The 25,922-nt window shown below is 37.4% G+C and overlaps 2 protein-coding genes and 1 pseudogene across 2 annotated transcripts; all 3 read left to right on the top strand.

Annotated features, from left to right (window-relative positions):
• Positions 1–233: 233 nt before the first annotated feature.
• Positions 234–6,014, top strand: LOC125189595 (annotated as a pseudogene).
• Positions 6,015–12,505: 6,491 nt separating this feature from the next.
• On the top strand, positions 12,506–15,984 carry LOC125188858 (transcription factor TGA2.2-like). Its single transcript, XM_048085920.1, has 10 exons — positions 12,506–12,812; positions 13,472–13,578; positions 13,901–13,971; positions 14,038–14,235; positions 14,334–14,408; positions 14,492–14,551; positions 14,675–14,804; positions 14,885–15,156; positions 15,230–15,478; positions 15,629–15,984. Exons 1-10 carry the CDS (start codon positions 12,724–12,726, stop codon positions 15,773–15,775), a joined length of 1,398 nt encoding a protein of 465 aa, XP_047941877.1. The 5' UTR covers positions 12,506–12,723; the 3' UTR covers positions 15,776–15,984.
• A 1,794-nt stretch (positions 15,985–17,778) lies between these two features.
• Positions 17,779–19,635, top strand: LOC125186076 (ATPase WRNIP1). The gene has a single exon (XM_048082392.1). The coding sequence runs from the start codon at positions 17,804–17,806 to the stop codon at positions 19,388–19,390; it is 1,587 nt and encodes a 528-aa protein (XP_047938349.1). The 5' UTR covers positions 17,779–17,803; the 3' UTR covers positions 19,391–19,635.
• Positions 19,636–25,922: the final 6,287 nt, after the last annotated feature.

Here is a 25,922-nt window from a genome sequence, read left to right as displayed (position 1 = left end):
ACTTAGTTTGGATAATGGGCCGTCATTTTCTTTACTCTGCCTATTTGTGTTCATCCTTTTCATACATAATATTCTCAGAGCTATGTCACTTGCGGCCCACTATCGGTTAAATTTATATTGTACATATTGGATTATGCTACATTTGTTATTTAACAATAGAAAGTAGTATTTTTTTATTTTAGATATCCTTTAAAATTAGAAACATCTTATTTTAGGAAAAAATTTAATCTCAAATGAGGTGTGACCCATCATTCACTAACAATACTTCAGTCATTTTTTTTTCTATTTTTTTCTTCTTATTTTATCAATTATAAATTAAAACTCGTGTCGTTTCAAAAAAAATTATTTATAAATGAGGGAGGTAGTATTTCTTTTATTCACACAATTTCCATTATCATCCCTAATATTCCAGTTAAGCTGCGAGAATACAACACTAATTGTAGCACTTTAGGGCCAATCCTTAGGGAAGCGCGTTAGATTGTTTAACTCGAAAATAAAAGAAAGTATTAAAGTTTGATGCTCCCTTTGTCCCATAAAAATATAGATAGTTTTTATTTTAGTCCAACCCATAAAAATAGCCTTTCTATTTTTGTTAGCTTATTTATCTCTAATGAGCAGGACCTCATTATCAACTAACTATACTTCAATTTATTTTTCTTTCTATCTCTCTCTTAATTCACTAATTATGCATTAAAATAATGTCGTTCCAAATGTTTTATTTTTTATGGGACTGGGGAAGTATTTGTTTTCTAAGGTGAGTTTGTCTAATTGGCAAAAATCAAACCAATTAAATGTCCTAGTGAGTGTGAGTGTGAGGTTGTTGGTTTGGACAAGAAATTTGGGTTTCGTAAGAATTTCACAAGCCATTATGCGTTTGGGGAAGAGATCAGGAGGGGCCAATTTGGTTACACCTCTGCAGCTGTAGAGGAAAAGGGGGCCTTCAAAGGCCAGGATGTGGCTGCCAAGCTCATCCTCAAATCAAATGTCTTAGTGTTAAACTCATCTTAAAATCAAAAGCTTTGTTCTTGATCGCTCAATTTGGTTTTGGTTTTGGTTTGTGTGGAGAAAGAAATATGTGTGTATGATTAATACTTCCTATGTCCCTCTGTAGTAGAGATATTTCATTATCAGCATTCATTTTAAAAAAATAATAATAAATAATTAAAGTGGAGAGAAAATACTATAGCGATATCATTCTCATCTCTCTCCACCTTAACTATTTATTATAAATTAAGCACTCTGCTATATAAGGACATAGGGAGTATTTGATGGTTCCAAATGACAATGTGTATCTAAATTCATCATCTTGTGTACATAATGTTGAACATTGTGCATATGACTACTTCAATTGCTATAGAAGATGCTAGAAGAGAGGTCAAGTCACTACGGGGCATAAACACTTGTGCAATTCTACGAGGTGTATGAGAATGAAGACAATGTATATGTAGTGATGGAGTGAGTTCAGAGGTAGTGATGTTTATAACATTATTTAACTGTGTGTTTATGTTGGATTTCTTGTTTTTTCATTACTCTAATTGTAACATCTCGGAATTTAGAACCCTAAATTAAAGCCCTAGAATTAATTATTTGATGACGTGGAGTCGTGAATGCTTTTATTTCATGAGTTGATATGGTCGATTTGAGTTAGGGTTTGTGTTGAAAGTTTAAAAGTCAAACCTATTTAATTTAATGATATGGCATGTGATATATTAAGATATGAGACTATGTGGCAATTTAATTGTTTATGGGTGAGTGAGAATATTAGAGAAAATTTTTATAAATACTTATCACCCTAATTCTTGTAATTTTCGAACCCTAGACCCCTTGGAGAAAGAATTTCTATTTTTCCGGAATTTATTTAATCCTTGGGATATTTATCTAAATTAAATTCCAAGAGCCAATTATTTCCTTGTTTAGAGATGAAAAAATCGAGCCTCCTTATTCTTCTAGTGATTTTCGAAAATCACTATAATTGGGAAGGAAGGAATTGTTTTATTTTATTTGATTCCTTACTTGATTTCCTTCCATACCTAGAATTTAATTATTCTACCAAATCTTTCCATACTTCAAGAGATCTTGCCTTACTTTATTTTAGTCAATATTCAAGAAATCCATGCCTTATTTAAAAGGCATAGAAATCGCCCCTTACCTTGCTTCATGGAGGATTTTCCTTATTTTTATTTTGCTCCATGATATTTTATTCTATATGGAAAAATACCAAAACAAAATCTTGGCTTTTTGGAAGGCCTAATTTTCGAAAATACCATGCTAGATGCCTAGCCTATTTTTGTTAATTCTTCTTCCCTACTTCACAATATTATTTTATTTATTTATTTAATTGGGAGAATGAGATCTTACCAAATATTCTATTCTAATTACCTAAAGATCTTGTGGAACTCTATAAATAAGAACCAAAACCCCAACCCTAGCCCCCATATTTTCGGCCCTCTCCCTCACACACACTCTCTCAATTTTTCTTCTACATTACTCCATTAATCCTTCATCCTTTGAGAAGAAATTGAAGTTTAATCCAAGAACTTTGAAGAATCAAGGCTAATACTTGTTTTCTACCGATTGTTTTTCGCTAAAGAGGTATTTTTGTTTAAGAGTTATGTTTGTTCTTCTTCTACCTCTTCTTTTTCTTCTTCCAACCGATTAATCGGTCTTCTTGAACCCTCATGCATCTTAGTTGAGTGAAAGAGGGATAAAAAGGGATGTGGGGACATGTGTATGTGTGTGTGGCGTGTGTGTGTGTGCACCGCATGTGTGTGTGTGTGTTGTCGTGTTGTGTAGTGTGTGTTTGATGGTTAAATAATCTTGTGCGATGAACATGATCTTGATTAATTAGTAATGATAGGATGAATCGTTGGGAAGAGGGAAAAGTAATGAGACATGCATGAGTAAGAGTAGTATTGAACCTAATTTGTGATATGTGCCTATGTGATTAAAAGGTGAAACTTTGGTTGCGAAGCCGGATAACGGAAAAGCGAAACTACTTGAAAACTAAGCAATCGAGGTGGGCTTTACTCTTAAAACTCTCTTTTATTTTGTCAAAATGTTATTCGGTGTTATAAGGGTGGTTTAACTGTTATGCCATGCCTATGTTTGTTTTAATGTGATTGTTGGATATGCTTATACGAATTCGGGTCTGAGTATGGGCCGCAAGCCCTACCAGGCTGTGTACACGATGGGATCGAGAGCCGTCCTTACTAGTCGGCCGGTCTCGTGGGCGAAAAGTGTGGCCACACTTTCGTCGCACCATGGAATGATTGTTAATTGATGAGAAAATGGGAGGTTATTTTGACTGGCCAGTCTATGAAAATATATTTTGTGATACTCGTGATATTCCTTTTATAACTGCTTAAAACTCGAGTTCACTTGGTAAGGGTGGCATAACTTATAAAATGTTTTGGCAACGAGCTCACTGAGTATTTCAAAATACTCAGCCCTGCATGTGTTTTCCTTATGTGCAGGTTGAATGATGACGAGCGGTGGCGGGTGTTGAGCAGCTTAACTAATTAATATGGATATGTGGAACTCTAAGTGTAGTTGTGTCACCATACATAGCTATGCTTTTCTCTTGGTCGTTTTCCGCTGAATTTTTGATACACTTTAGAATTTCTTTTTGGAATATTTGCATCTTGCCTTCGGTTTGAAGCCTTAGTCTTTTCTTGTGATTTCGTCTGGGATAATGAGCCGTGCTCACTAGATATTTTGATCGCCATTTATGATATTTTTCTTCCTTTAATCTTCTAGGTTAAATTGTTGCATTTAATACTCTGATATCTCTTTCAATTCTTTTGGTCAATACTCTTTAAATGAAACCCTAGCCTATGTTTACTTCTTTGGAGTCGGTTTTGGGTAGCAGCCGCCGCATTTATTGTACCCTAGGAGGGCGGGCTGTTACACTAATGATCCGTGATGGCAAAGTGTACTATACTACGTACATCATATGATCTGGAATTGAAAACAGAGTTAACTATCTCATGTTAAACTTTGGAGTAAACTTAGTGACATTTTCGGTTCTTCTTCGGAAGCTGGGGTTATTCTCAAGGATGCTGATCATTCATTCAATGTTATGAACCATACACGATTTCATTGTATTTTAAAAATATAGCCGGAATATTTGGTTATGCTGTTCAAAATTCAAGGATTAGGAATAAGTCGAGATTGACACCTTTTGAAGTGCTTTGTCAAAGATCCCAACAAGGTTTCATAATATATAAATTAAAAGATGAAGAATGCATCTTACTTTTGTTTAGAGCAAATTATGTTGTACCTCACAAGATATCTATAATCCTTTTTCTTCATCCAGATTATGCGAAGGAGGAGAATTACTGGATCAGATACTTTCTAGGTGATCTAAAACCTGAGGTACTGCTCCCAAATCCCCAGGAGTTCTCCTCCACAAAATTACTCATTTTATTGTTTTAGGACTTTCTAAGATAGTAATGTCCGCATAACAACTTGCTCTAATAAGGAATAACAGAGATTACTGTGTTATTACACTATTTTTATAATGTGACTAAACTTTCATAACGATCTTATGTAAGAAATATATCTTAATGGAAATTTCTTAAATTGATAACTTGTTGAAACTTTTTATTTATTTGTTGGTAAATGGAAATATATATACTTCTTTTTTATTTGTAGAGAACATTCTAAATTTTGTCTAATGATATAATTCAGCGACAAGTACAACCGATCATTGGGTGATAATCCAATGATGGTAGTGAAGTATACACTGATTTCCCATTTTCCTCAAATTGACTGTGGTTTCTTTGATTGCATCAAAAGACGAGAATTCTTGCTTGAAGGCCATCGATTTTGGACTCTCTGATTATGTAAAGCCAGGTTCAGTCGATTGCAACTAGAGTCATGCCCGTGTGTTACATTTAATTGGCAGATAAAAGGTTGAATGATATCGTTGGAAGTGCATACTATGTGGCACCTGAAGTCTTACACATATCTTATGGAAGTCGAGAACGGAATCTGGAATATTCAGAGTTGTTCTTAAGGCAGACCAAGCTTTGATGAAGCCCCTTGGCCTTCCTCATCGAAAAGAAAATTGAACAAGGATTATCGTAAGAGGCTAACCGCGGTCCAAGCATCTAGTAAGTAGTAAAACAAGAGAGATCATTTTAATTATTATATGCATAATTGGAACACCTTGTGTGCCAAATATTAATTTAGGTCATCTGTGGCTAGCGAGTGTCCAAAATGCAAAGATTCCTTTGGATATGATAGCCTATAAGCTCGTAAAAGCTTATATATGTTCTTCTTCACTGAAGAAGGATGCTTTAGGGGTATGTATATTTTTGGTCTACACAGAATCCTGAATCAAAATTCATTTGATCATAAGATGTTTTGGTCCAATTCCTACTCTTATTGAAAGAAGAACACGAATATCATTGGTACCTTGTTAGTGATTCACTAAATTCTCTAACATGTAAAATGAATCTGCTTTGGTATAAACTCTATAGGTCAGGTTGCTTTTGTTCTCTTTCTTTTTTTGAGATTGTGCATAATAATAGTATGTGCTCTACCGTTTCAACAGGCTCTTGCAAGAACACTCACAATTCCACAGCTAACCTATCTTCACAAACAGATCACATTGTCAGGGCCAAACAGAAGCGGACTAATATCCCTCCATAGCTTCAAATCAGTGAGCGCTCTCTCTCTCGGTCTTTTCTTGTGTGACTCTTAGCCTTCTAAATTAATTTCGGTAGGCAATTGCAAAGAACGCGACTGATGCAATGAAGGAATCACGGGTTCTAGAATACATCAATGTGGTAAGACTTTTACCAGATCCTTTCTTCATAATATTAACTTTATATGTTGTCTTCAATGCAAAAAGATGGATTTAGAAGAATTTTGTGCAGCAGCAATAAGCGTATATCAGCTGGGAGGAACATGCACGCCTCGCTTATGATTTTTTTGAGTAGGATGGAAACATGCCCATTATGATAGAAGAACTCAGCATCGGTTTGCTTTCACCCTCCCTATCTCTGTGAGAAATTCTTGACATCCGTCTTTCACTCGGGCATGTAGTATGAAGGATTGGATCACTGGCTTCTTGGGATTTGTTTGCCTTGAATGACTTTGGAGCTACACGCTTGCATCTGGCCGCGTCTGACAGATTTGGATGCCCTTCACAACTAACATGTACAGATATGGGCTGAAGAGATTTTGAGTTTGGTGGTAGTGTAAGTGCAATGCTTGGAGATGCTCTTAGAGAATCCATATAAATCCAGCCACAAACCTATTTTTCAAATTCCAACCCCAAAAGCAACAATGCAGCAGTCAGGCCTAAGTTCCAGCCACAACTCAATTTAACAAAATCATTTAAAAAGAAAATTAAAACCACTCTCTATCTCAACTCGTCGTCCATTCGGAATGCCTCTAATGCATACACACCCACATATTGATCTGATTGATTGTGGAGGTCTGTGTGCGGCAATTCATTAGCATACTATATAAATGGCATGCTTCTTTCCTTTGTAAAGATTGGGTTCTTGAACAAATGCCTCTCTTTTCTTAAAAAGATTAGGAGAGTATACCTTGACAAAAGTAGAGCTTTCTTTTTATTTGGATTTGGGCTTTCAGCCTTTCTCTTCCCGAGGATAACGGCGGTCTATAATGAGGCGAATCGACCAAAGTACTTGAACCATCATTGATATTAAGACAATACAGGTTGCAAGAGATTGTGAGCCAAAAGGCTCCCTCCCCCCTGTGGTGTCATGCCTGAATGTCAACAATCCCCAACATTAGTTAAAATTCTATAAGCTCAACCAATACAAGAAACATATTTATGCATGCAGACTCTATGCTCAGTTCTTGAGATTATTTGAAGAGGTAACTTAGGATTAAACCTTTCATAGTCAATTTAATTAGACATACCGACGGGCCAATGAACTCAATGCCTTAAACTATTCCTACTTGATAATTGATATATACATAATCAATAGCATCAAAATAATATTTTCTCAACTCTATCCACTCTTACAACCATTTAATTTCACAATTTTCTTTATTTCGTCACTTAATATAAAAATACTTCTTTGGATTCTTCTACTATATTGCATTTACGTAGGCGTGGCAGATCCCATGTCAATTTTGTTGTCTTCAATAATAAATGTGACAATAATAATGAGCCCTTAATGGAAATGAGCCTTTAATGGAATGTAATAATACCTTTGACTTCTTTAATTCTCTTGTGTCTCTGCTTTGACATAGATTGGTCAATTACACCTCCGCCCTTTTGATTAAACAAGAACGAAGAAATTTGAATAAGTAATTCACTTTCGAAAATATTTTCAAATCATTAAATAAAACATGAATAATATACTATATGTTACACCTTAAATATAAATATATGTAAAAATAGTTTTTGATTGCAATAATACAATACAACATGATGTACACTTGATAAATCCAACATGACCAGATTATATTGATATAGTACTATGTTAAATGTTTTGACACAATTTTCTTTGCACATGTTATGATTATATGAAGTCCTTTTGTCCATAGGTCCGCAGTTTAATTTATTACTAATTTATATAATATGTGAGCTTTTCTATATGAGTATGGCTCATTTGGAACTATAATCGAATAATGCCTATAAATCTCTTTTGATAATATCCAAATGGAAAGAAAACATTTTTTTATTAAAATGTTAAAAAAAATAATGTGTACTAATGATGTTCATACTATATTTATACAAGCAAATCATGCAAAACTCTTGAAAAATTAATATTTTAAAGGAGATAAAGTGCTCTTTAAATATAAATGAAACTACTAGTAGTACAATTTTAAAACAAAGGACAAAATGGTCATCTTCTATATGAAAAAAAATGACAAATAATTATTGTGTGTCAACGTTCATGATAGGCGGCGGGGAAAGGGCAAGTCAATCTTAATTATTGTTCCATGAAAAGCCAAATATCTAAAATTAGCAACAAGCCCCAACTACATCTTTAAATTTCAATACTACCCACCAAGTCTCTTTTCTTATATTTACTTGCGAAAAAATTGTTTTTTTGTGCATTTCTCATACTATGATCAATAAATAATTGGAACTCGGACAAACTTTGTTAAGGATGTGATTGGCAACCTTGAATCGAGAGCTTCAAAAGTTCAGATATTTAATACTTCTTCCGTCCCAGATAGTTTGTCTCACTTCCTTTTTCACACTCATTTTGCAAAAATAATAATAAATAATTAAAATGGAGAGAAAGTAAAGTAAAATAAAGAATAATGTAGAGAATAGTCTTACCTACATTATTTTTTCTCTTATTTTACGTTCTCTCAATTTTAACTATTTATTATTATTTTTGTAAAACGAGTGTAATTTTTTCTCTTATTTTACTTTCTCTCAATTTTATCTATTTATTATTATTTTTACAAAACAAGTGCGAAAAAGGAAGTGAGAAAAACTATATGGGACGGAAGAATAGCTTCCTTTTCTCCTACAAACTATACGCGACACACATAAAACGTACTTACACTACACTCACATACAAATGCACTCTTCTAAATTTATTTTTTATCTCCTCTTTCATTTTTTTTCTCCTTTTTTTTCTTTTTCCTCTTCAAATTTAAGTTTAAATGTACATTTTTGTAATCTTTCATTTTCTTTAAATTAATACTATGATTGTTTTACTTTTTACTTTTTAAATTTAAATCTTATATTATTTGCTTAATTTTATTAAATAAAAAAAGAACTGAATTAGAACATTATAAATTTTAAATTTAGTCGTAATAAAATTATAATTACAATATCATTATAATTTATTATACCAAACACACTTTTAATAGAAGTTGGGAATATGGAGAAGAGAATATTACTCCATCCGTTCCTGAGAAGTATGAACATTTGGTTTGACACAGGTGTTAATGCATAATTGGTAAATAAGAGAGAAAACTAGATAGATTTTTTTTTAAAGTATTGTTAGTGGAGGATGAGCCTCATCTCATTAGAGAAAAAAAAATTTCCAAAACTATAATGTTCATACTTTTTAGGGACGGATTAAAAAGGAAAGAGATCGTACTTTCAGGGACATGGTGTTATTTTACACTAGTATTTGGCATTGTCGTCACATTAATAAAAAAGTTACGCGAAAAGAAACAAAATCAAAAGTCATAATTCCAAAAGGAGTCAAATATTAAATTTTATCGGTTAGTTAAAATTTTATTAGGCTTTTGGTTCAAAATAAAATTTGTACACGGGTCATTTCTAATGTGAAAATACAGTGTTAAATTTTGATATGAAATTAATTTTTGAAGAATATATCACTATATTATAGGATTTTTTATTACAAAATAGAGCGGAACTAGGAAGTATTACTACAGTCTAACCAAGTTGAACATATTCAATTCCCAAATGATTGCCCAATAACAAATTTCATATTACAATCGATGGCTCATCATGCAAATACAAACCTATATCCCGACTCGACAACCGGTTTGCAACTGAATTAACTTCATGATATACGTAATTCCTATCACACATACCCCAAATATTTCGAACGAGACTTAAGCAACTTTCATCTTCTCTATTCGAGTTGATCATAAAAATCACAACTTGATTGTCACGTTCGACTTTAATACTTCATATGTCGTTGCCCCAAGCAAGGTGCAACACTATTAAATTCTATAGCTAGCGTAGGTGGTTTACTTCTGGTCTCATGTGGTAGTGTCTCGTGTTAAATTCTTCCTAAGACCATTATTTTGTCTATTTTTTTTTTATCATCTTAAGCCTCATTCGGTTGTCCTTTTTCTATGTTATTTTTTGTTTTCCTCTATTTTATTATACTGTATAAAACATCCTACTGTTTCGTTACTTATTTTAACACTAGATTGGGTCTCCCACTGTCAAATTTTCGGCTTCGTCACCCTATATGGCCCATAACTTAGCCACAATTACCGATCCATGACCTAAGCTTCTCGAGTACCCTTTAAACCAGACCCAACATCATTTCTAAAAACGGCATCAACTGATGCCACTTGATAAATTCCATTTACTGCCCCATTCTTATTGAGTTTCCAGCTACCTGATGCTAGAGGGGAACAACTAACCAACTTGCTCTGAAACTTTGGTCTTAGCTTTGCGTGTAGCAGAATTGTGCATGGCTCGTGCCCAAGCCCTACTCTAGATTATTGTGTTATCCACCGACCATGTCTCACCCCCAAACACTTTAGCATTTATGTTGATTTCAACAATATATGTTTCATTGAGGCATCTTGTGGATTTTACTAATTTGTTCGAATGATAAAATTAAAATAGTTAAGATTGTAAATAGTGAATAAATGTATGGTATGAGTATTTTGAATATGTGAGTTGTATATGAGTATTTTTTTTATAAGAATGAACTATTCCTGAATGTAGCTAGGGATCAGACCACCATGGTTCACTAACTACCGGTACCTCTTTGTATTACACCGTGATTACAAAGATATGGTCAATATCTGAGATAACAGACCGAGTAAAAAAAAAAAGAAAGAAAAAGGCTACAAGTAAGAGCCAAGCACTAGTTTGGAATCACCACCGGCCCAGACTCCAAGCCGCTCACAAGTTGACACTACCTGCACACTTAATACACTAATCAGTAACAACAAGAATAGATCCTGAAGGATCTAAACTAAAGAAGTAAAGGAAAAGAGAAATCAAAGATTTGGAATATGGCTTAGGTCACGTCAGTGACTGCACCGGGCCAAGGACCTCCCCAAGTCTCAATAGGTTGTCACAAGAAGAGCACCATTAGATATCAGAGCCCAGAAACCCTAGATCTCACCGACTACCGCCAACTCTGTTCTCAACTCATGGAAACCGCCACAAAATCTCTCACGAAGAACACTAGAACACAATACACTCACAGATCTCTAAAACCATCGACGAGATCTCCTTCGGCTTAGCAGATCCAACCGTTCAGTCAGATCCAACATCGGACTTCACAAAGCAACCGAAAGAGTTGCTTCCGCTAAAGTTCCCATCGGTCAAAACTCACAGAGAACCAAAGAAAGGCCGGAGAAGGTGATCAGAACAAGAGAGAGAGAGAGAGAGAGAGAGAGAGAATGTGTGAGGTGGATGAGCTTTATCCCCTCACACAACAAGCACAAATAAAATCCGCCCCTCAATCATGATCCGAGTGGATTGACACATGGCGTCCATCGGTGAGAGCCAGAAGTGAATGGGTGAGTGGGCTCGCATAAATTACATGGGTCTACTCACTCACATTGGGCTCACATACAACAATCGGGCCAAATGACTTGGTCCACAATATCCAACTCTGAAAAAAAGAAGTCCATGAACATCGCATTTTATACATAGATGATTTTGTAATTTTTTTTCCAGCTTTTTAGATTAAAATTCTCACATTCTAAAGCACATTTTGATAATTTTCCATATTCCAAATAAACAACATACTCTTTTCTTGGGTGGTACGAGAATTCATGCAACTTTATTTTGTGTGTTAAGTAGAGGGAATAAACTAATAAAGATGGAATACAATAGAGATAAAACGTTTCTATTTTTAGTAATAGGTCAATTTAGTTGGGACAAACTAAAAAGGAAACTAGGTCATCTTCAGTGGGACGGAGGGAGTAATTAAATATATAAAAATATAGGGATGTGTTAAAATGACAACTCATCTTAAAATAACACCATACCACCATTCCTAGCCAATCATTTGTACACATTGACGAATAATTAGCTGCCATGTGGCAATCATAAAAAATTCGCAAGGGTAAATTTACGCGGACCGCAACATCCAATACTCTAGACTGCAATATCCGATACGCTAGACTGCAATCTATAGATTGATGTCTAGCGTTTATACTATTGCAGTCTAGCATGGTGTCACAGTGTCATTTTAAGAGTGTTGTCATTTTAACGCATCCCTATATATATATGTAGTAAAAATCATCATAAGTGTTTGTAAATACAAAATAAAAATTGTGTATTGTAATAAAATCAAGATTATGTACACGTTCTTATGTCTCTCACTCCAATAAAATACTACTAGTAACATCAAATATTACTAGTAATAATTGATTGAACAAAACTCAAAATTTATAACTGCATGGAAAAGGTTTATTGATCATTTATATAATTTACTCTTTTCATAAGAGTGCAGGCTTGCAGCGTTTCAATACGATAAACTTGGAAATTAATAGACGTATGTGTACTCAATAGTAAATACAGAAAACTAGAGGACCATAAGAGTATATAAATTTAGAAAGTTTCAAAAGGCATTAAAAATAAGTGGAAGGCTTTGAAAAGTGGAAAATATGCTTCCGATGAAAATGACGCCTAGCTTGGAATGATCTGAACGTCACGTCTCTCAATCGCCATAAACAAATGCTCAATATCATTAAACAACCACAACTGGGCCCTGGATTTTTGTGCTCCTCCTACAGAAATTTCTAGATACACCATATACTAACTTAAAAGTTAAACTGAACAATTGTAAGTTTCAGCATCAAGATTCTGTTTTTCGCGATCTTTGACTAAATATACGCATCTGGGTTGCGTTTCCGTGAAAAGGGTTTATGTGGTATTGTGATTTATTGAAAAAGAATTGATTTTTACTTTTTTTTTTCTGCTGGGGTTTGAGGTCAGTTTTGATAGGAAATAAACTGGCGCTTTAATTTGTGGTCCAAAACTAGATTTGGGTGTTTTTTTTTTCTTACCTTTCTTGTTTAAGGTGGTGATGGTGATTTATGGGTAGCACAACCATCAAATTTAGTGCAGAGGATAACAGAGCAGGGATGCCCAGCTTCATTTCTCATACTCCTGCTGCCAATCCCATGTATTCCCTCTCTCTCTCTCCCTCTGTTTTTTTATTATATTGTGGCTATCTGTTTTTATGTTAGAAAACATCTACTTTATTGTTAGGAACTTACAAAGGAGAGCTGATTGATTGTTTACATTAGTTAGGATGAATAAGGAACAAAGTGAAAAGGTTCTGTACTTGATTATCTGCTAGTTATTGCTTGACTATATTGGACTTCATTTGGAATTACCAAGTTGTAGTTGTATTAATGTAGTCCTTATTGGAGTTGGTTCAATCTAAGTTTTTGCATCTCAACAAGTTCTCTCTTACCTTCACCAGTGTGGTTGGATGTTCCCTTTCTTGCTATTAGTTCAAACTCTATCTCATTCAGTGCTTGTAATTGAGTAGTATATATGGGCTGTGAAGTCGAGGTAGATTTCAAGGGGGTTTACTTGATAAGATTAGACAGGAAATTGGTGATTAGCTATTGGTTTGGATCTGCATATGAGGCCAATTTCATATCCACCTAGGCTTAGGATTCCGGAGGACAAAAAAGTTAGTGTTGTTTTACTACACTCACTATCCTCGGAGAGAACCATCGTGCAATAAATAATCCTTCTCTCTTCGAGAGTTATAAAAATATCTAATGCCACTTTTCGGTAGCTTAAGTGAAACTGAAATATTTTTTACTGCAGTGGTACAGAATCCAGTGCAACTCAATCCCCACAAGCTCCAAATTTTGGGGTCCTCGAGCAATATCTTGGTTTCCGTATTGAAGATCCTGCTAATAATGTTGGCCGAAGTAAGTCTCCTAACTTTTTTCGGTGGTTTTCCTTGTATAGACCTTACATTTCTGTATCCTCATTCATCAAGCCTCTACCACTCATTCATCAAGAAAATAAGATAGTTTGTGGATTCTTATAATGATTTTTCAAGCATTTTAGATGTTTGCCCATGCCTTTATCTATGGATAAGCTAGTTCGAAATAACCTTAGTTTTAGCCTTTGAAAAGATGAGGGAGTCGATCATATAAGCAGATACGTAACTCTCGAGCAAGCACTTCTAACCATTGTTTTAGATGGTATGTGGTTATATTGCACCTCTCTGATGTATGCCTAATCCAGGTCCCGTTTTTAACCAAAGTATGAATAACCAATCTGTAGGCCCCGATCTCCAGTCTGGTGCATTCAATAAGGTAATCATCACTTCATTTGGGATTCGTATCGCATCTCCCAGTTTCTGATATCTATTTGCTGTACAGACGTATGCCTCGGCCAACACAAATTTTTCAGCAGCTCTAATGGGCTCTCAACCAGTTCAATTGCAAAAGGGACCACAGCCAAATCTATTCTCTACTTCCAGTGGCCAACATGAAAACTGGGGAGAATCCAACATGGCAGAATCCAGTTCCCGGACGGACACTTCAACTGATTTGGACCCAGATGACAAAAACCAGAAGGTTCTTTCTGTCCCCTTCTTCCTATCTTTGGCATTCTATGAGTCCAGCAAAATAACTTGTCTCTGGCTGTAAATTACAAGTTTCTCCTCCCTCTGCAGTTTGATGGTCAATCCGCTGGTGTTGGGGTTTCAGATTCCAGTGACAAATCAAAAGAAAAAACCTCAGATCAGAAGGTTGTGCCTTTACTACTAGTCGTCAAGTCCTTGTCTTTCTCTAAAGATTCTTTTCTTCTTACGTGACATGATATGGTATGCAGACATTGCGAAGGCTCGCCCAAAATCGTGAAGCTGCCAGGAAAAGCAGACTGAGAAAGAAAGTAGGTTTTCTCGTAACTGCTGAAGCTCGACTACTGCTGTTGGTTCTGTTAAGAAATCTTGATTTTGATTGTTAGCACTTTAACTACTGGAGATAGCCCTTACTGGTTTCGTTCACTATCCAGGCCTATGTGCAGCAGCTAGAAAACAGCAGGCTGAAGCTAACTCAACTTGAGCAGGAACTACAACGTGCACGTCAGCAAGGTGTCTTCATTTCGAACTCGGGAGATCAGTCCCATGTGGGGAGTGCCAACGGTTTGATTTATGCTACTGCATTGCCTTCACTACTTTACTTTGCACGTTGATTCTTGACCTTGATTATTTACATGGTGTAGGGGCGTTGGCTTTTGACGCCGAGTACGCACGGTGGACGGAAGAACAGAACAAACTAATCAACGAGTTGAGAACAGCAGTCAATTCGCATGCAAGTGACACTGAACTTCGTACTCTCGTGGATAACGTGACGACGCATTTCAACGACGTTTTCAGGCTGAAGACTAATGCAGCCAAGGCTGATGTATTCCACATCTTATCAGGAATGTGGAAAACACCTGCGGAGAGGTGTTTCATGTGGCTTGGTGGCTTCCGCCCCTCGGAGCTTCTCAAGGTGCGTCCCCTTGTAATAGGTCGCTCCTTTCTTGACTTCTCCGTTGCTTATGCATACGGTGATACGTGTGCAGCTTCTTGCGAACCAGCTGGAGCCGCTCACGGAGCAGCAGTTGACGGGGATCTACAATCTGCGGGAATCCTCTCAGCAAGCGGAGGATGCCCTGTCACAGGGTATGGATGCATTGCAACAATCACTAGCTGAGACGCTAGCCAATGGCACTTCAGGGCCCGAAGGCTCGTCTGGAAATGTCGCCAATTATATGGGCCAGATGGCGATGGCGATGGGGAAGTTGGGAACTCTGGATGGCTTCCTTCGGCAGGTGATTGATCTTTTTTTCAGTAACTTTTGAGCCAAGTTGTAAACATACGCAAGTTGTATTTACACGCATGCCAAGTTAAAATCCGATGAAATTGGTTTTTATACATATCTCAAAGGTTGGTTGATGTGATAACGCCTTTTTGTTGTCTAGGCCGACAATCTACGAGAACAAACTCTGCAACAGATGCACCGAGTACTGACGACCAGACAATCAGCTCGAGGTCTGCTCTTGATACACGACTACTTCTCGAGGCTCCGAGCTCTTAGCTCTCTTTGGCTAGCTAGGCCGCGCGAATGAGGTATGCTTCAATATGGAATAACATGCCGGCCGCATGTTGTAAAATATAGTGTGTTTTATTATGCTTGCTGTTGTCAAAGGGTAGAGATAGCAATAATGTTATTATGGTTGCTTGTTTTTGCATTACAATTTACTCCAACTCAAAGATAAATGTAAAGTCATTCTACATTTGTGGATTTAGAATTCAAATTGATTTCCTTTCAGAGCTACAGGTGAGTACCTTTAGATACATGAAAAGTCATTCTACATGTACGACCTGAACCGATCCGGCCCCTTTTCTTGAAAAAGTACTCCCACTTTTATGTGAGAATAGTTACTTTTATATACAAGAAAAATTATTTTATACTCAGTTATCTATATTCATAGTAACAATAGTAAATTTTATTGATAATAAAAATACTTTTATCTGTAAAGTCATTCACAGTAGTGCCGCAAACCCTTGCGGCCGGATGCGACATTTTTTGGGGCTCTATTGCAGATGAAGAAGACAGATTGTCGGGCAAGCGGGTTTGCCAGTCCTATTGTGGCCGGTTTCCTCCACGGAACCGCTGCCAGACTTTTGAAAAGTGTTATGTTTATAAGCAGAGCATTGAGTTCTGGTAATTGAATGAGTTTGCTCCGGATTTGTGCTAGGTTGGGAGATAGTGCAGTGGCGGATCCGAAGCCAGAAGATGTAGTGGAGTGGGCGGAACGATAATTTAAAAAATTGATATAATACTCTAAAATGTTTTTTTATCTTAAAATAAACAATACTCTCTTCGTCCCATTAGAAATGAAACATTTGTTTTTCGATACGAGATTTTATATAGTGTTGTTTTGTGAGTTAATGGAAAGAGAATAAAGTAAAAGAGATGAAAAAGTAGAGATGGTGTTGTTTCCGTTTTAAGAAATGTTTCATTTTTAATGGGACAATATAAAAAGGAAATTGTTTCATTTTTAATGGGATAGAGAAAATATATTACAATTCAAATATCTTTAGTGACTAGTGTTGTGTTGGATGCAGACTCCATCAAATACATATCTATAGTATATCTCTACTAACTACGTAATGTCGTAGACATTTTGGCTTTGCTTCAGTTGTAGAACTCATTTCTTTGAATATATTGCTTCAGTTGTAGAACTCGATTTCTTTGAATATACTTGTCATATATTCCCAAGTCAACTGTATTAGTTGTTCTGGAGTCGTGGTCTTTCTTCGAGCTTCTCTCCAATAATCGGTTGTCCTTGTGAACTAAAAGGCCACACAATTCATACGTTCTTGGTGGTGGTACTCCATTTCCCTTATGTTCATTTCTAGGTAGTAACTAATTTCCTAGGTCGTCTAGCATGTCTTGGAGGTATTCTGTGTAGGACAATGTGTAAACTTTCCATTTCCCAAATCGCAATTCGCAAAGAAAGATATAGTGACCGTGATTAATCTCAAGAGCAAAATTTAATGCAGAACCTGTGATTGTCAATAACAAAAAACACCATCATAAATTTATCGAAGGAATAATAAACGCGTCATCATACCTATTACACGAACATTAGATACCTAACACGCCCCAATTTATCTATATACCTAACTCATTTTTGGTGTATGATTGAAGATTACATATTTCCTAAACTTTTTGCTGAAGATGCAAATAATCTAAAATTTATACCCATGTAAACATTAAATTGGGATGAAACTTATTTTATAATATATCTATGTTCATATTAGAGCTAATGAAAACATTATTTCAGGCTACAACAATTAAATAGTACAGAGATTTAGAAAAAAAAGATTAATTTAAAAAAAATTTAAAATTAGAAAAAGTATATTCTTTAATTTAATTTTTTAATTACTTCATTTACACTCTGACAAATTTATCAAATGAGGCTTCCACGTTCAAGAATAGGCCTAATCCAATGTTCTCAATTATAATTATGAAGACGAACAATTTTCCAAAAACATCAAAAGTCACCGAAAAGAGCGGGAAAGTTAGGGTACATATTAATCCATTAAAGAGGGAAAATAATTGTCACCACTTTCTTCAACTAAAAAAAATGGAGGCGGATGCTGCACTTGAGCAGCTCCTCGGCATGGGCTTCGCCGCTGACTCCGCCGCCCATGCCCTCTCCTCCTGCGGCGGCGATATCCACAAAGCCACCGATTTCCTCCTCAACAACAACCACCCTCACCTTCCTCAAACCCCACCACCACCTCTCGATTCCACCCCTCCCAATATCCAGCCCAAAATCAACCGATTCTTCAATCTCAATCCCAATCCCAGTCCCAAAACAGATCTCAAAAACCCCCAAAAAACCCTAATTGACAAAATCCAACACTCCCCTGATTTGAAGCGCCCCAGATCCCCGGAAATTCAACCAGAACCGCCGCGCGCGCCTCTCTCCGAGCGGATGCGGCCGCGCTCGCTCGACGAGGTGCTGGGCCAGGACCACCTCCTCTCCGCCGATTCCCTCCTCCGCTCCGCCGCCGCCCGCGGCCGCCTCCCCTCCATCATCCTCTGGGGCCCACCCGGCACCGGCAAGACCTCCATCGCCCGCGCCCTCGTCTCCTCCTGCCCCCCTTCCGCCTCCTACCGCTTCGTCTCCCTCTCCGCCGTCACCGCCGGCGTCAAAGAGGTCCGCGACGCCGTCGACTCAGCCCGCCGCCGCAGCACCAAAAGAACCCTCCTTTTCCTCGACGAAGTCCACCGCTTCAACAAAGCTCAGCAAGACTCCTTCCTCCCCGTCATCGAAGACGGCAGCATCGTCTTCGTCGGCGCCACCACCGAAAACCCCTCTTTCCACCTCATCACGCCGCTGCTCTCTCGCTGCCGAGTCCTCACCCTCAGCCCCCTCCAGCCTCCCCATCTCTCCACTCTCATCAAACAAGCATCAATTGATTCACAAAGAGGAATCCTGGCTACTATCAATGCCACCACCGTCGAAATCGAAGATTCCGCCGTCGAATTCCTCTCTCTTAACTGCGACGGCGACGCCCGTGTCGCCCTCAACGCGCTCGAGGCCGCCGCCACCACGGCGGCCGCCCGAGCACCTGCACTGGACGGCCGCCTTTGCGTCTCCTGCGGCGACGTAAAGGAAGCCCTCCAGTGCAAGCACCTCGCGTACGACCGCGCGGGTGAGGAGCATTACAACCTCATCTCGGCGCTCCACAAGTCGATGCGCGGGGGCAACGCGGACGCTGCCATCTACTGGCTCGCGCGGATGCTCGAGGGCGGCGAGGAGCCGCTCTACGTTGCGCGGCGCCTAATCCGGTTCGCCTCCGAGGACGTCGGCCTTGCGGACTCGCACGCTCTGGGGCACGCCGTGGCGTGCCACCAGGCGTGCCATTTCATCGGGATGCCCGAGTGCGGCGTCGTGCTGGCGCACTGCGTGGCGTACCTTGCGCTCGCGCCGAAGTCGGTGGCCGTGTACCGCGCGTTCGGAGCAGCGCAGAAGGCGGTGAAGGAGTCCGCGGGGCAGAACGAGAGGGTGCCGATGCATCTGAGGAACGCACCGACGAAGCTGATGAAGGAGCTCGGGTACGGGGAGGGGTACGCCTATCCACCCGATGATCCCGATGGGGCGGCGTCTCAGACATACCTGCCGCCATCGCTCCAAGGTTGCAAATTCCTTCAGTGGCCCTAGATCCTCTGTTTTTGCTTTATGTTGAAATGTAGAGTAATATTTTGTACCCCACTTAGTAAAGATTAAAACATTTGAAAAAATGTGCTTCTCCGTTTAAGCTATGCAAGTAAAAGACAGTACTAGTATGATAGCAAGGGAGAAATACTGAGTAATCAAATATACAAAAATTCAAGACTGATTTATGTAGCTATGATATATGAAGGAGAAACATCTTTGATGGTGAAGCCGATCTCCTTTGGTTTTCCTGTTAGTTCAGGTTGTAGTGACAGATTTCAAAACTACTTGTTCAAAATGGGAAATGTGGTTTTTCCAATAATTACATGATTTTCTGGCTATGTACAACTTGAGTTGAGGTGATCAAGAACTGCGGGCGACCTTTGCAGCGCGTTGCAACCTACAATGTTGATGGAGTAGTTTTGTGAAGAAATCAGCAACGTGGTACACCGCATACCATGGGGCAAAAGACCTTTGATACTTGGCAAAGGGGTGACCGGCACTGAGAAGCATGCACTAGGAGCTCGAGCATTTTCATCAACTGCTAAAACAAGTCCAAGAAATTCATGTCGCTCACCAAGGACAACTAATAAGCCAAAGCATTCATAGGAGACTTGGGTTGTCCATTTCTTCCAACGAAAAATCTCTTTCAACTACTCCCTCATATCATTCCACCATTTGTTACTAGAAAGGGCTCGAATTGGCTAGCGACAGCCTTGTAGCCAGAGCTGTCTTCCCCATCCAAATCATGCCTTTGATACATAGATGTATCCTTGTGAGTTCTGATGCAACATTTCTTTCATCCACTATATCTCATTTTGGTTTGGAGGGTCTCGAACATGTAATTCAAATAGTAACTTTGTTGAGCCATCTCAACCAAGTCAGCCATCTGATATTTTAGCTTCCATTTTCAAGTATCTCAAGATATCCAACAACTCTTTAGTTCTTTAGTTTGGACTTTGGCCTCCACCATGTTTATGCTTCTACAATAACTGTCTTAGTATTTACTTTGTTTCTTTAATCCCAAATAAGTGTCATATTACAATAGATTGAGATTATAAATAGTACTCCTTCCGTCTTATAGAATTATTATGTCATTTAGAGTTGGCACATGTTTTATAGAAGGAGAAACTATAGTTAAAATTGTGTAGTGAATGGAAGAGTCCATAATCTTTTTCTTCAATTAAGATTTCCATGCACCTGAAATTAGAGCATCCCCATCCGTGCTCTTAGCTAAGAGCACGGAAGTGGGTCCGGACCCACTTTTACTCCTTGTCCTTAGCTAAGAGTACAACACTCACATTCGTGCTCTTAACTAAGGACAAGCTCAAGGGTCTCACCCACCATTCTATTATTCAATTTAAATACTTCAATTACTAAAAATATTTCTACATTATAAAAATACATTAAAAAATAAATATTACATAATTAAAATCCTAAAAAATAAAAATTACATAATTAAAATCTTAAAAAATAAAAATACATAATTAAAATCCTAGAAAATAAAAAAATACATAATTAAAATCCTACAAATTAAAAATTACACACGTGGAAGACTAGTTCTCTATCCCCAATTGCCTCTTGAGACCCCAGATCATTTGCTCACGTATTGCAAGTTGCTCCGGAGTCATCTTAGACGTATCGTTCAAATAGAGTTGACCCAAGAGGGTCCACAACGTGTTGTTCGGGGGTGGAGGGGGCACAAAGGGAGCGGGAGCGGGGCGGATGGAGTCGAGGCGCAACGGCGGGTGGCCGTCGCCTTCTTCCTTCCTTGCGGCCGGCGGGAACTGCTCGGGCCAGCGTCGGGGCTACCCAAGTTAGTTCCGGCAAGCTGGGTAGCCACATCATCGGAGGCGCCGTCGGATAGGGCTACCCACCTCGACCGTTTGCCGGAGGAGGATGCTACTACGCCGCCCTTATACTTCGGATGTAGCGCCCCTCCCGCCAACAATCGAGGTACTTGAACGCTTTGAACTCCATGCGTTGATAGGTCGCCAAGGCGGCAGTGATGATGTCGAGCTCGCTCGTGCCGCTCCCCGCCGACCGCTCTTCCTGGAGGTAATACCCCTGGAACTTCCCGATTGCCTCGTTGCATCTGTAGATGCAATTGCGCACCATACTATCATTGCGATAGATGGTTCCCCCCGGCCGGGTTTCATTGTAAAGACGAGTGATGTGCCACCAATACGTTTCCCCGGTTTGGTTCGTGCCAACTCCGGATCTTCGGAGACTGCCAAGTAGGCTTTGAACATCGCCATCATCTCACTAGGAGTGTACGGGGTGCGGGTGCCACGAATGTAGGAGGAGTAGGAGTAGGAATAGAAGTAGGAGTAGGAGTAGAGCTGTTGCTCCCTCCCGAGCCGAGTTCGGGTGTCCACCCGAACCCGGAGGCATTTTGGTTGTGCACCGGGTAAGGACGGTAGCCACCCGGAGCTTGCGAACCTTGGGTTTGAGGAGGGGCCGTAAATTGCGTTTCCGGACTAGGGAATGAGTCGGAGTCGAACCAATCGTGGTTCCAACCGCGATTGCCGGAGGGGTGATCGCCGGAGCCGGACATTGTGTAGTGTGGTGGGAATTTAGATGAGAGAATATGAGAAAAAAGATGAGAGAATGTAGATGATAGAATAGATGAGAATGTGATTTTTTTTGTGTTGAAGTGGGGGTATTTATAGATGAAAATGTGAATTTTGGGGAAAAAATTGAAAAATAAATTAAAAGTGGGTAGAAAATGGATATAATTTTTTGGGAAGTGGGAAAATATTTTTTTTTATTTAAAAACATTTTTTTAAACAAATTTCTAATTTTAAAAAAATAAAAATAAAAAATCGAAGTTGTCAATCAGACGCTTCCACGTACGGCGGCTATGCTATTGGCCAATCAGACGCTTCCACGTAAGGGTGCTCAGCGGCACAGACGTGCTGCAGCGGCGGACGGACGACGCCTGCTCAGCGGCACGAACGGACGGACGAAATTTTTTTCACGGATGCTCTTAGAGAATTTCCTTACGTAACCAGGTGTACCATCACGGCCATAACTAATTTTCAACATTGACAAATTAAAATTAACTAAAATTTTATAAAATCCTTATTGAAAATTAATACTCCTGATATAATACTTTTCAATTTTAGTTTGTTACATACTACGAAATGTCACGTTTCTAATTTTTTTTTTTCTCTCACACTAATATATAAAAATTAATTCTCTCTTTCCACTCAAAATATCTCCTAAAAGGCTAAAATTATGTGTCTACCTTGTGACGAAAGGAGTATATTTGAACAAGATTTAATTAAATGAAATTTAATTAATAAGTTTTAAGATTGAGCTTTCGAATCTTATAATGAGCATAGCATTGACAAAGAACTTGAAAATCTTTAGTAAAGAAATCGAAAATTTAAAATCTTTACGTCATACTGTGGTTTGATGAAATAGAATAAGGAATAAATGGAATGAAGATATAATGGAATGATAATTCATTTCCATTCTCTTACTAAGTAGTGAAAATGACTATAAAAGGAATGAAATTATTATTTATTGGTTGATTTTATTTCTATTCTTGGTGACTACAAAAATTAACCATACCGAATATTGTTATTTATTGTTGGATTTCATTCCTTTTCTTGATGACTATAAAAATTAATCATAACGAATTTTCGGTATATCGCACTCTGGTATATTGAAAATTTGGTATGGTATCGGTATGGACCCATCCATATAGATAGATTGTAGACATGATTGTGAATGCCTTAAGCCACGCGGGTTAGTGAGAATTTGGCTATCCAAAACATCCATTCCCAGAAAAGACACTATAATTTACATAAAAATTAACATAATTATCTACTCAATTGTTTCACTTCTCCCTACCCAATATTAACATCAATTATAAATATTTTGAATAGTGTATATGAACAGTTCCTTATCATTTTTTAATCTAAACAAATCAACTAATTAATAACTATTATGCGCATTAATTTGTTAGCAATTAAAATGTAACAATAAACATTAGGTAAGTTTACTAAGCAATTAAGTTGTTCTCAATTAATTTAAGACGTCATTAATGTAGTTTAATCAAAATTAAGGATAGATTGCTTCTAATTTCAATTTTCTAATCTTGGAAAAGAAAATCATATCTTTGCTAAAATGAATCAATGTTGTATTGGAAACGATATATTGGTCACTGTTATACATACGGTGGGTATATTCTATATAAATATATACGCACTAAAAGGAAAGAATGTTTTTTGGATCACATCATACTAAAATATGAAATTATTAACAATAAATAACTCGAAACAAAAGAAGGGAAATGCAGAATATTACAGCATACATATGTTGTTTAATATTTGAAAAATGTAATTATTCATGCATGAGAAAGACAAATAATTATAAATTTATACGATATTTGATTATAAATAAATGAGTGATTATAAAATAGAAGCTTATTGAAAATGTGAAATAAACATGGGTGTTTAACATATAAGGAAAGTATAAATATTTAATAGTATATGTTTGAGGGAAAGACGAACACAAACACAAGCACAAAGATGGATACACATGAAGACAAAGATGAACACAATCCCATGAAAAGAGGGAAATTGCACCATACATACAAAATGTTTTATTAGTGTTTCAAATTGATACAAAAAGTTTCAAATTAACATATTACATGCAAAATGTTTTGTTAGTGTTTTAAACTAATACATTTTCTTTAATTGATTAACACCGTTAGTTTTTCTGTTTCATTCAAATAAAATAACAAAATAAATAGGGTTACCTTAAGAAGATTAACCATAATTGACTGCTCCAAAAAAAATGGGTTATTTGCCTGTAAATGCATGAACTTTCAATTTTTTTTGATTTTTCTCCTAAATTTTACTTTTTGAATGTAAATACATGAACTTTAGTTTTTTTTCCATTTTTCCCCAAAATAAAAAATCAAAACTGATGTGGCAAATTATAATTTATGTGGCAATCAAAACGACGTCGTTTTGATTAATTATATTTTAAAAAATAAAAAATAAAAAATAAATTCCATGCCATCATCTTCTTCACCCATCTCTCTCCCCTTTCTTTTATTCATTAGATTGATATACATGCTTCGATCCAAACTGATGTGGCAAATTATAATTTATGTGGCAATGGACATTTCAATTGATTGTGGCTGTGTAGAAGAGGAGACTGAAAATCAATTGGGGTAAGCAAATATGATTTCCATGTTTCTTTGTTTGCTTGTTATATATGGCATAATAAAAGTATTAATCTTCCTAATTCTAGTGGCATGAAGGATGTTCTTCCATCAATTGGTGATAAAGTTAAGGAGGTCGGGTAAGTAAAATAATAGTACTCCATCCGTCAGCCATTAGTAGGGACATTTACTATTTTAGTGTGTCGGCCATTAGGAATCCAAGTTCACTTTTAATATGGAAAAACCTCACTTTCCACTGCTTCATTCCACTAACTGTTGATAAAGTGAGAGGAGGTTGGGTGCATATAACAATAGTACCTAGTAGTCTTATTAAGCTTGCTATGGCCTAATAATTCAATTAATATTATTGTCATTTTGAAGGAATCTTCCTAATAATGGTGGCATAGAGGATGTTCTTACACAGAAAGTACCAATTGTTGAGAAAGTTGAGGATGGCAGGTGCGTATTACAATAGTATAAGCTAGTCTTACATGAGATTGTTATATCATAATATTCCAGCTAATAATTATGTCTTTTTTCAAGAAATTATCCTAATTCTAGTGGCATGAATGATGTTCTTCCACTAACTGGTGATATAACAATTACCTAGGAGTACTAGTCTTAGTAAGCTTGTTATGGCCTAATATTTCAATTAATATTTGTGTCATTTTGAAGGAATCTTCCTAATAATGGTGGCATGGAGGATGTTCTTACACAGAAAGTACCAATTGGTGAGAATGTTGAGGATGATAGGTGAGTATTACAATAGTATAAGCTAGTCTTACTTAAGCTTGTTATGGCACAATGTTCCAATCAATGTTTATGTCATTTTTCAAGAAATCCACCTAATTCTTGTGCCATGGAGGTTGTTCTACCACCACAAGTACCAAATGGTGAAAAAATTGAGGATGATGGGTAAGTATAACAATAGTATAACATGCTATCCTTATTTTATTAAGTGAAGTCATGTATATTTTGATGTAGATCAACCTTATTGGATAAATGAAGCACAAAGAAGAAAATTTTGCAAAGAAAGATGAAGAAGAAAAAGAAAACCATATCACCCCAAGTAAAAGATCAACATCTTGTCACAGAAGTATTGGAAAAGGGAGACCCTAATGGAAAGAAAGTTTGCAAAGGGGCAATGGTAAGTGCTGATTTATGTAGTTTTAATTAAATGTAATATAAGTATTTAATTAAGTTGGATTTATGTATCTATCATCTATGTGTAGGTTAGAGTATGCACCGGCAAGTGGAAGAACTGCCCAACCGCGTGGCGAGGCCAGCTTACTACCGGCTACAAAGGTACGCATCCCACCATCATTCTTGAAGCCGTTGCCGACCAACGGCTTTGGA

Source organism: Salvia hispanica, chromosome 5 (genome assembly GCF_023119035.1).
Source record: "Salvia hispanica cultivar TCC Black 2014 chromosome 5, UniMelb_Shisp_WGS_1.0, whole genome shotgun sequence".
Lineage (NCBI taxonomy): Eukaryota > Viridiplantae > Streptophyta > Magnoliopsida > Lamiales > Lamiaceae > Salvia > Salvia hispanica.
The sequence above is the reverse complement of the archived record's forward strand: the minus strand, read 5'-3'. Positions and strand labels throughout refer to the sequence as shown.

Excerpts from the sequence above, each read along its gene's own strand:
- LOC125188858 (XM_048085920.1), top strand. The coding sequence starts at position 12,724 with ATGGGTAGCACAACCATCAAATTTAGTGCAGAGGATAACAGAGCAGGG. Across the intron at positions 13,972-14,037 it reads AGTCTGGTGCATTCAATAAG|ACGTATGCCTCGGCCAACAC; the intron begins GTAATCATCACT and ends TTTGCTGTACAG. Across the intron at positions 14,409-14,491 it reads AAAAAACCTCAGATCAGAAG|ACATTGCGAAGGCTCGCCCA; the intron begins GTTGTGCCTTTA and ends TATGGTATGCAG.
- LOC125186076 (XM_048082392.1), top strand. The coding sequence starts at position 17,804 with ATGGAGGCGGATGCTGCACTTGAGCAGCTCCTCGGCATGGGCTTCGCC.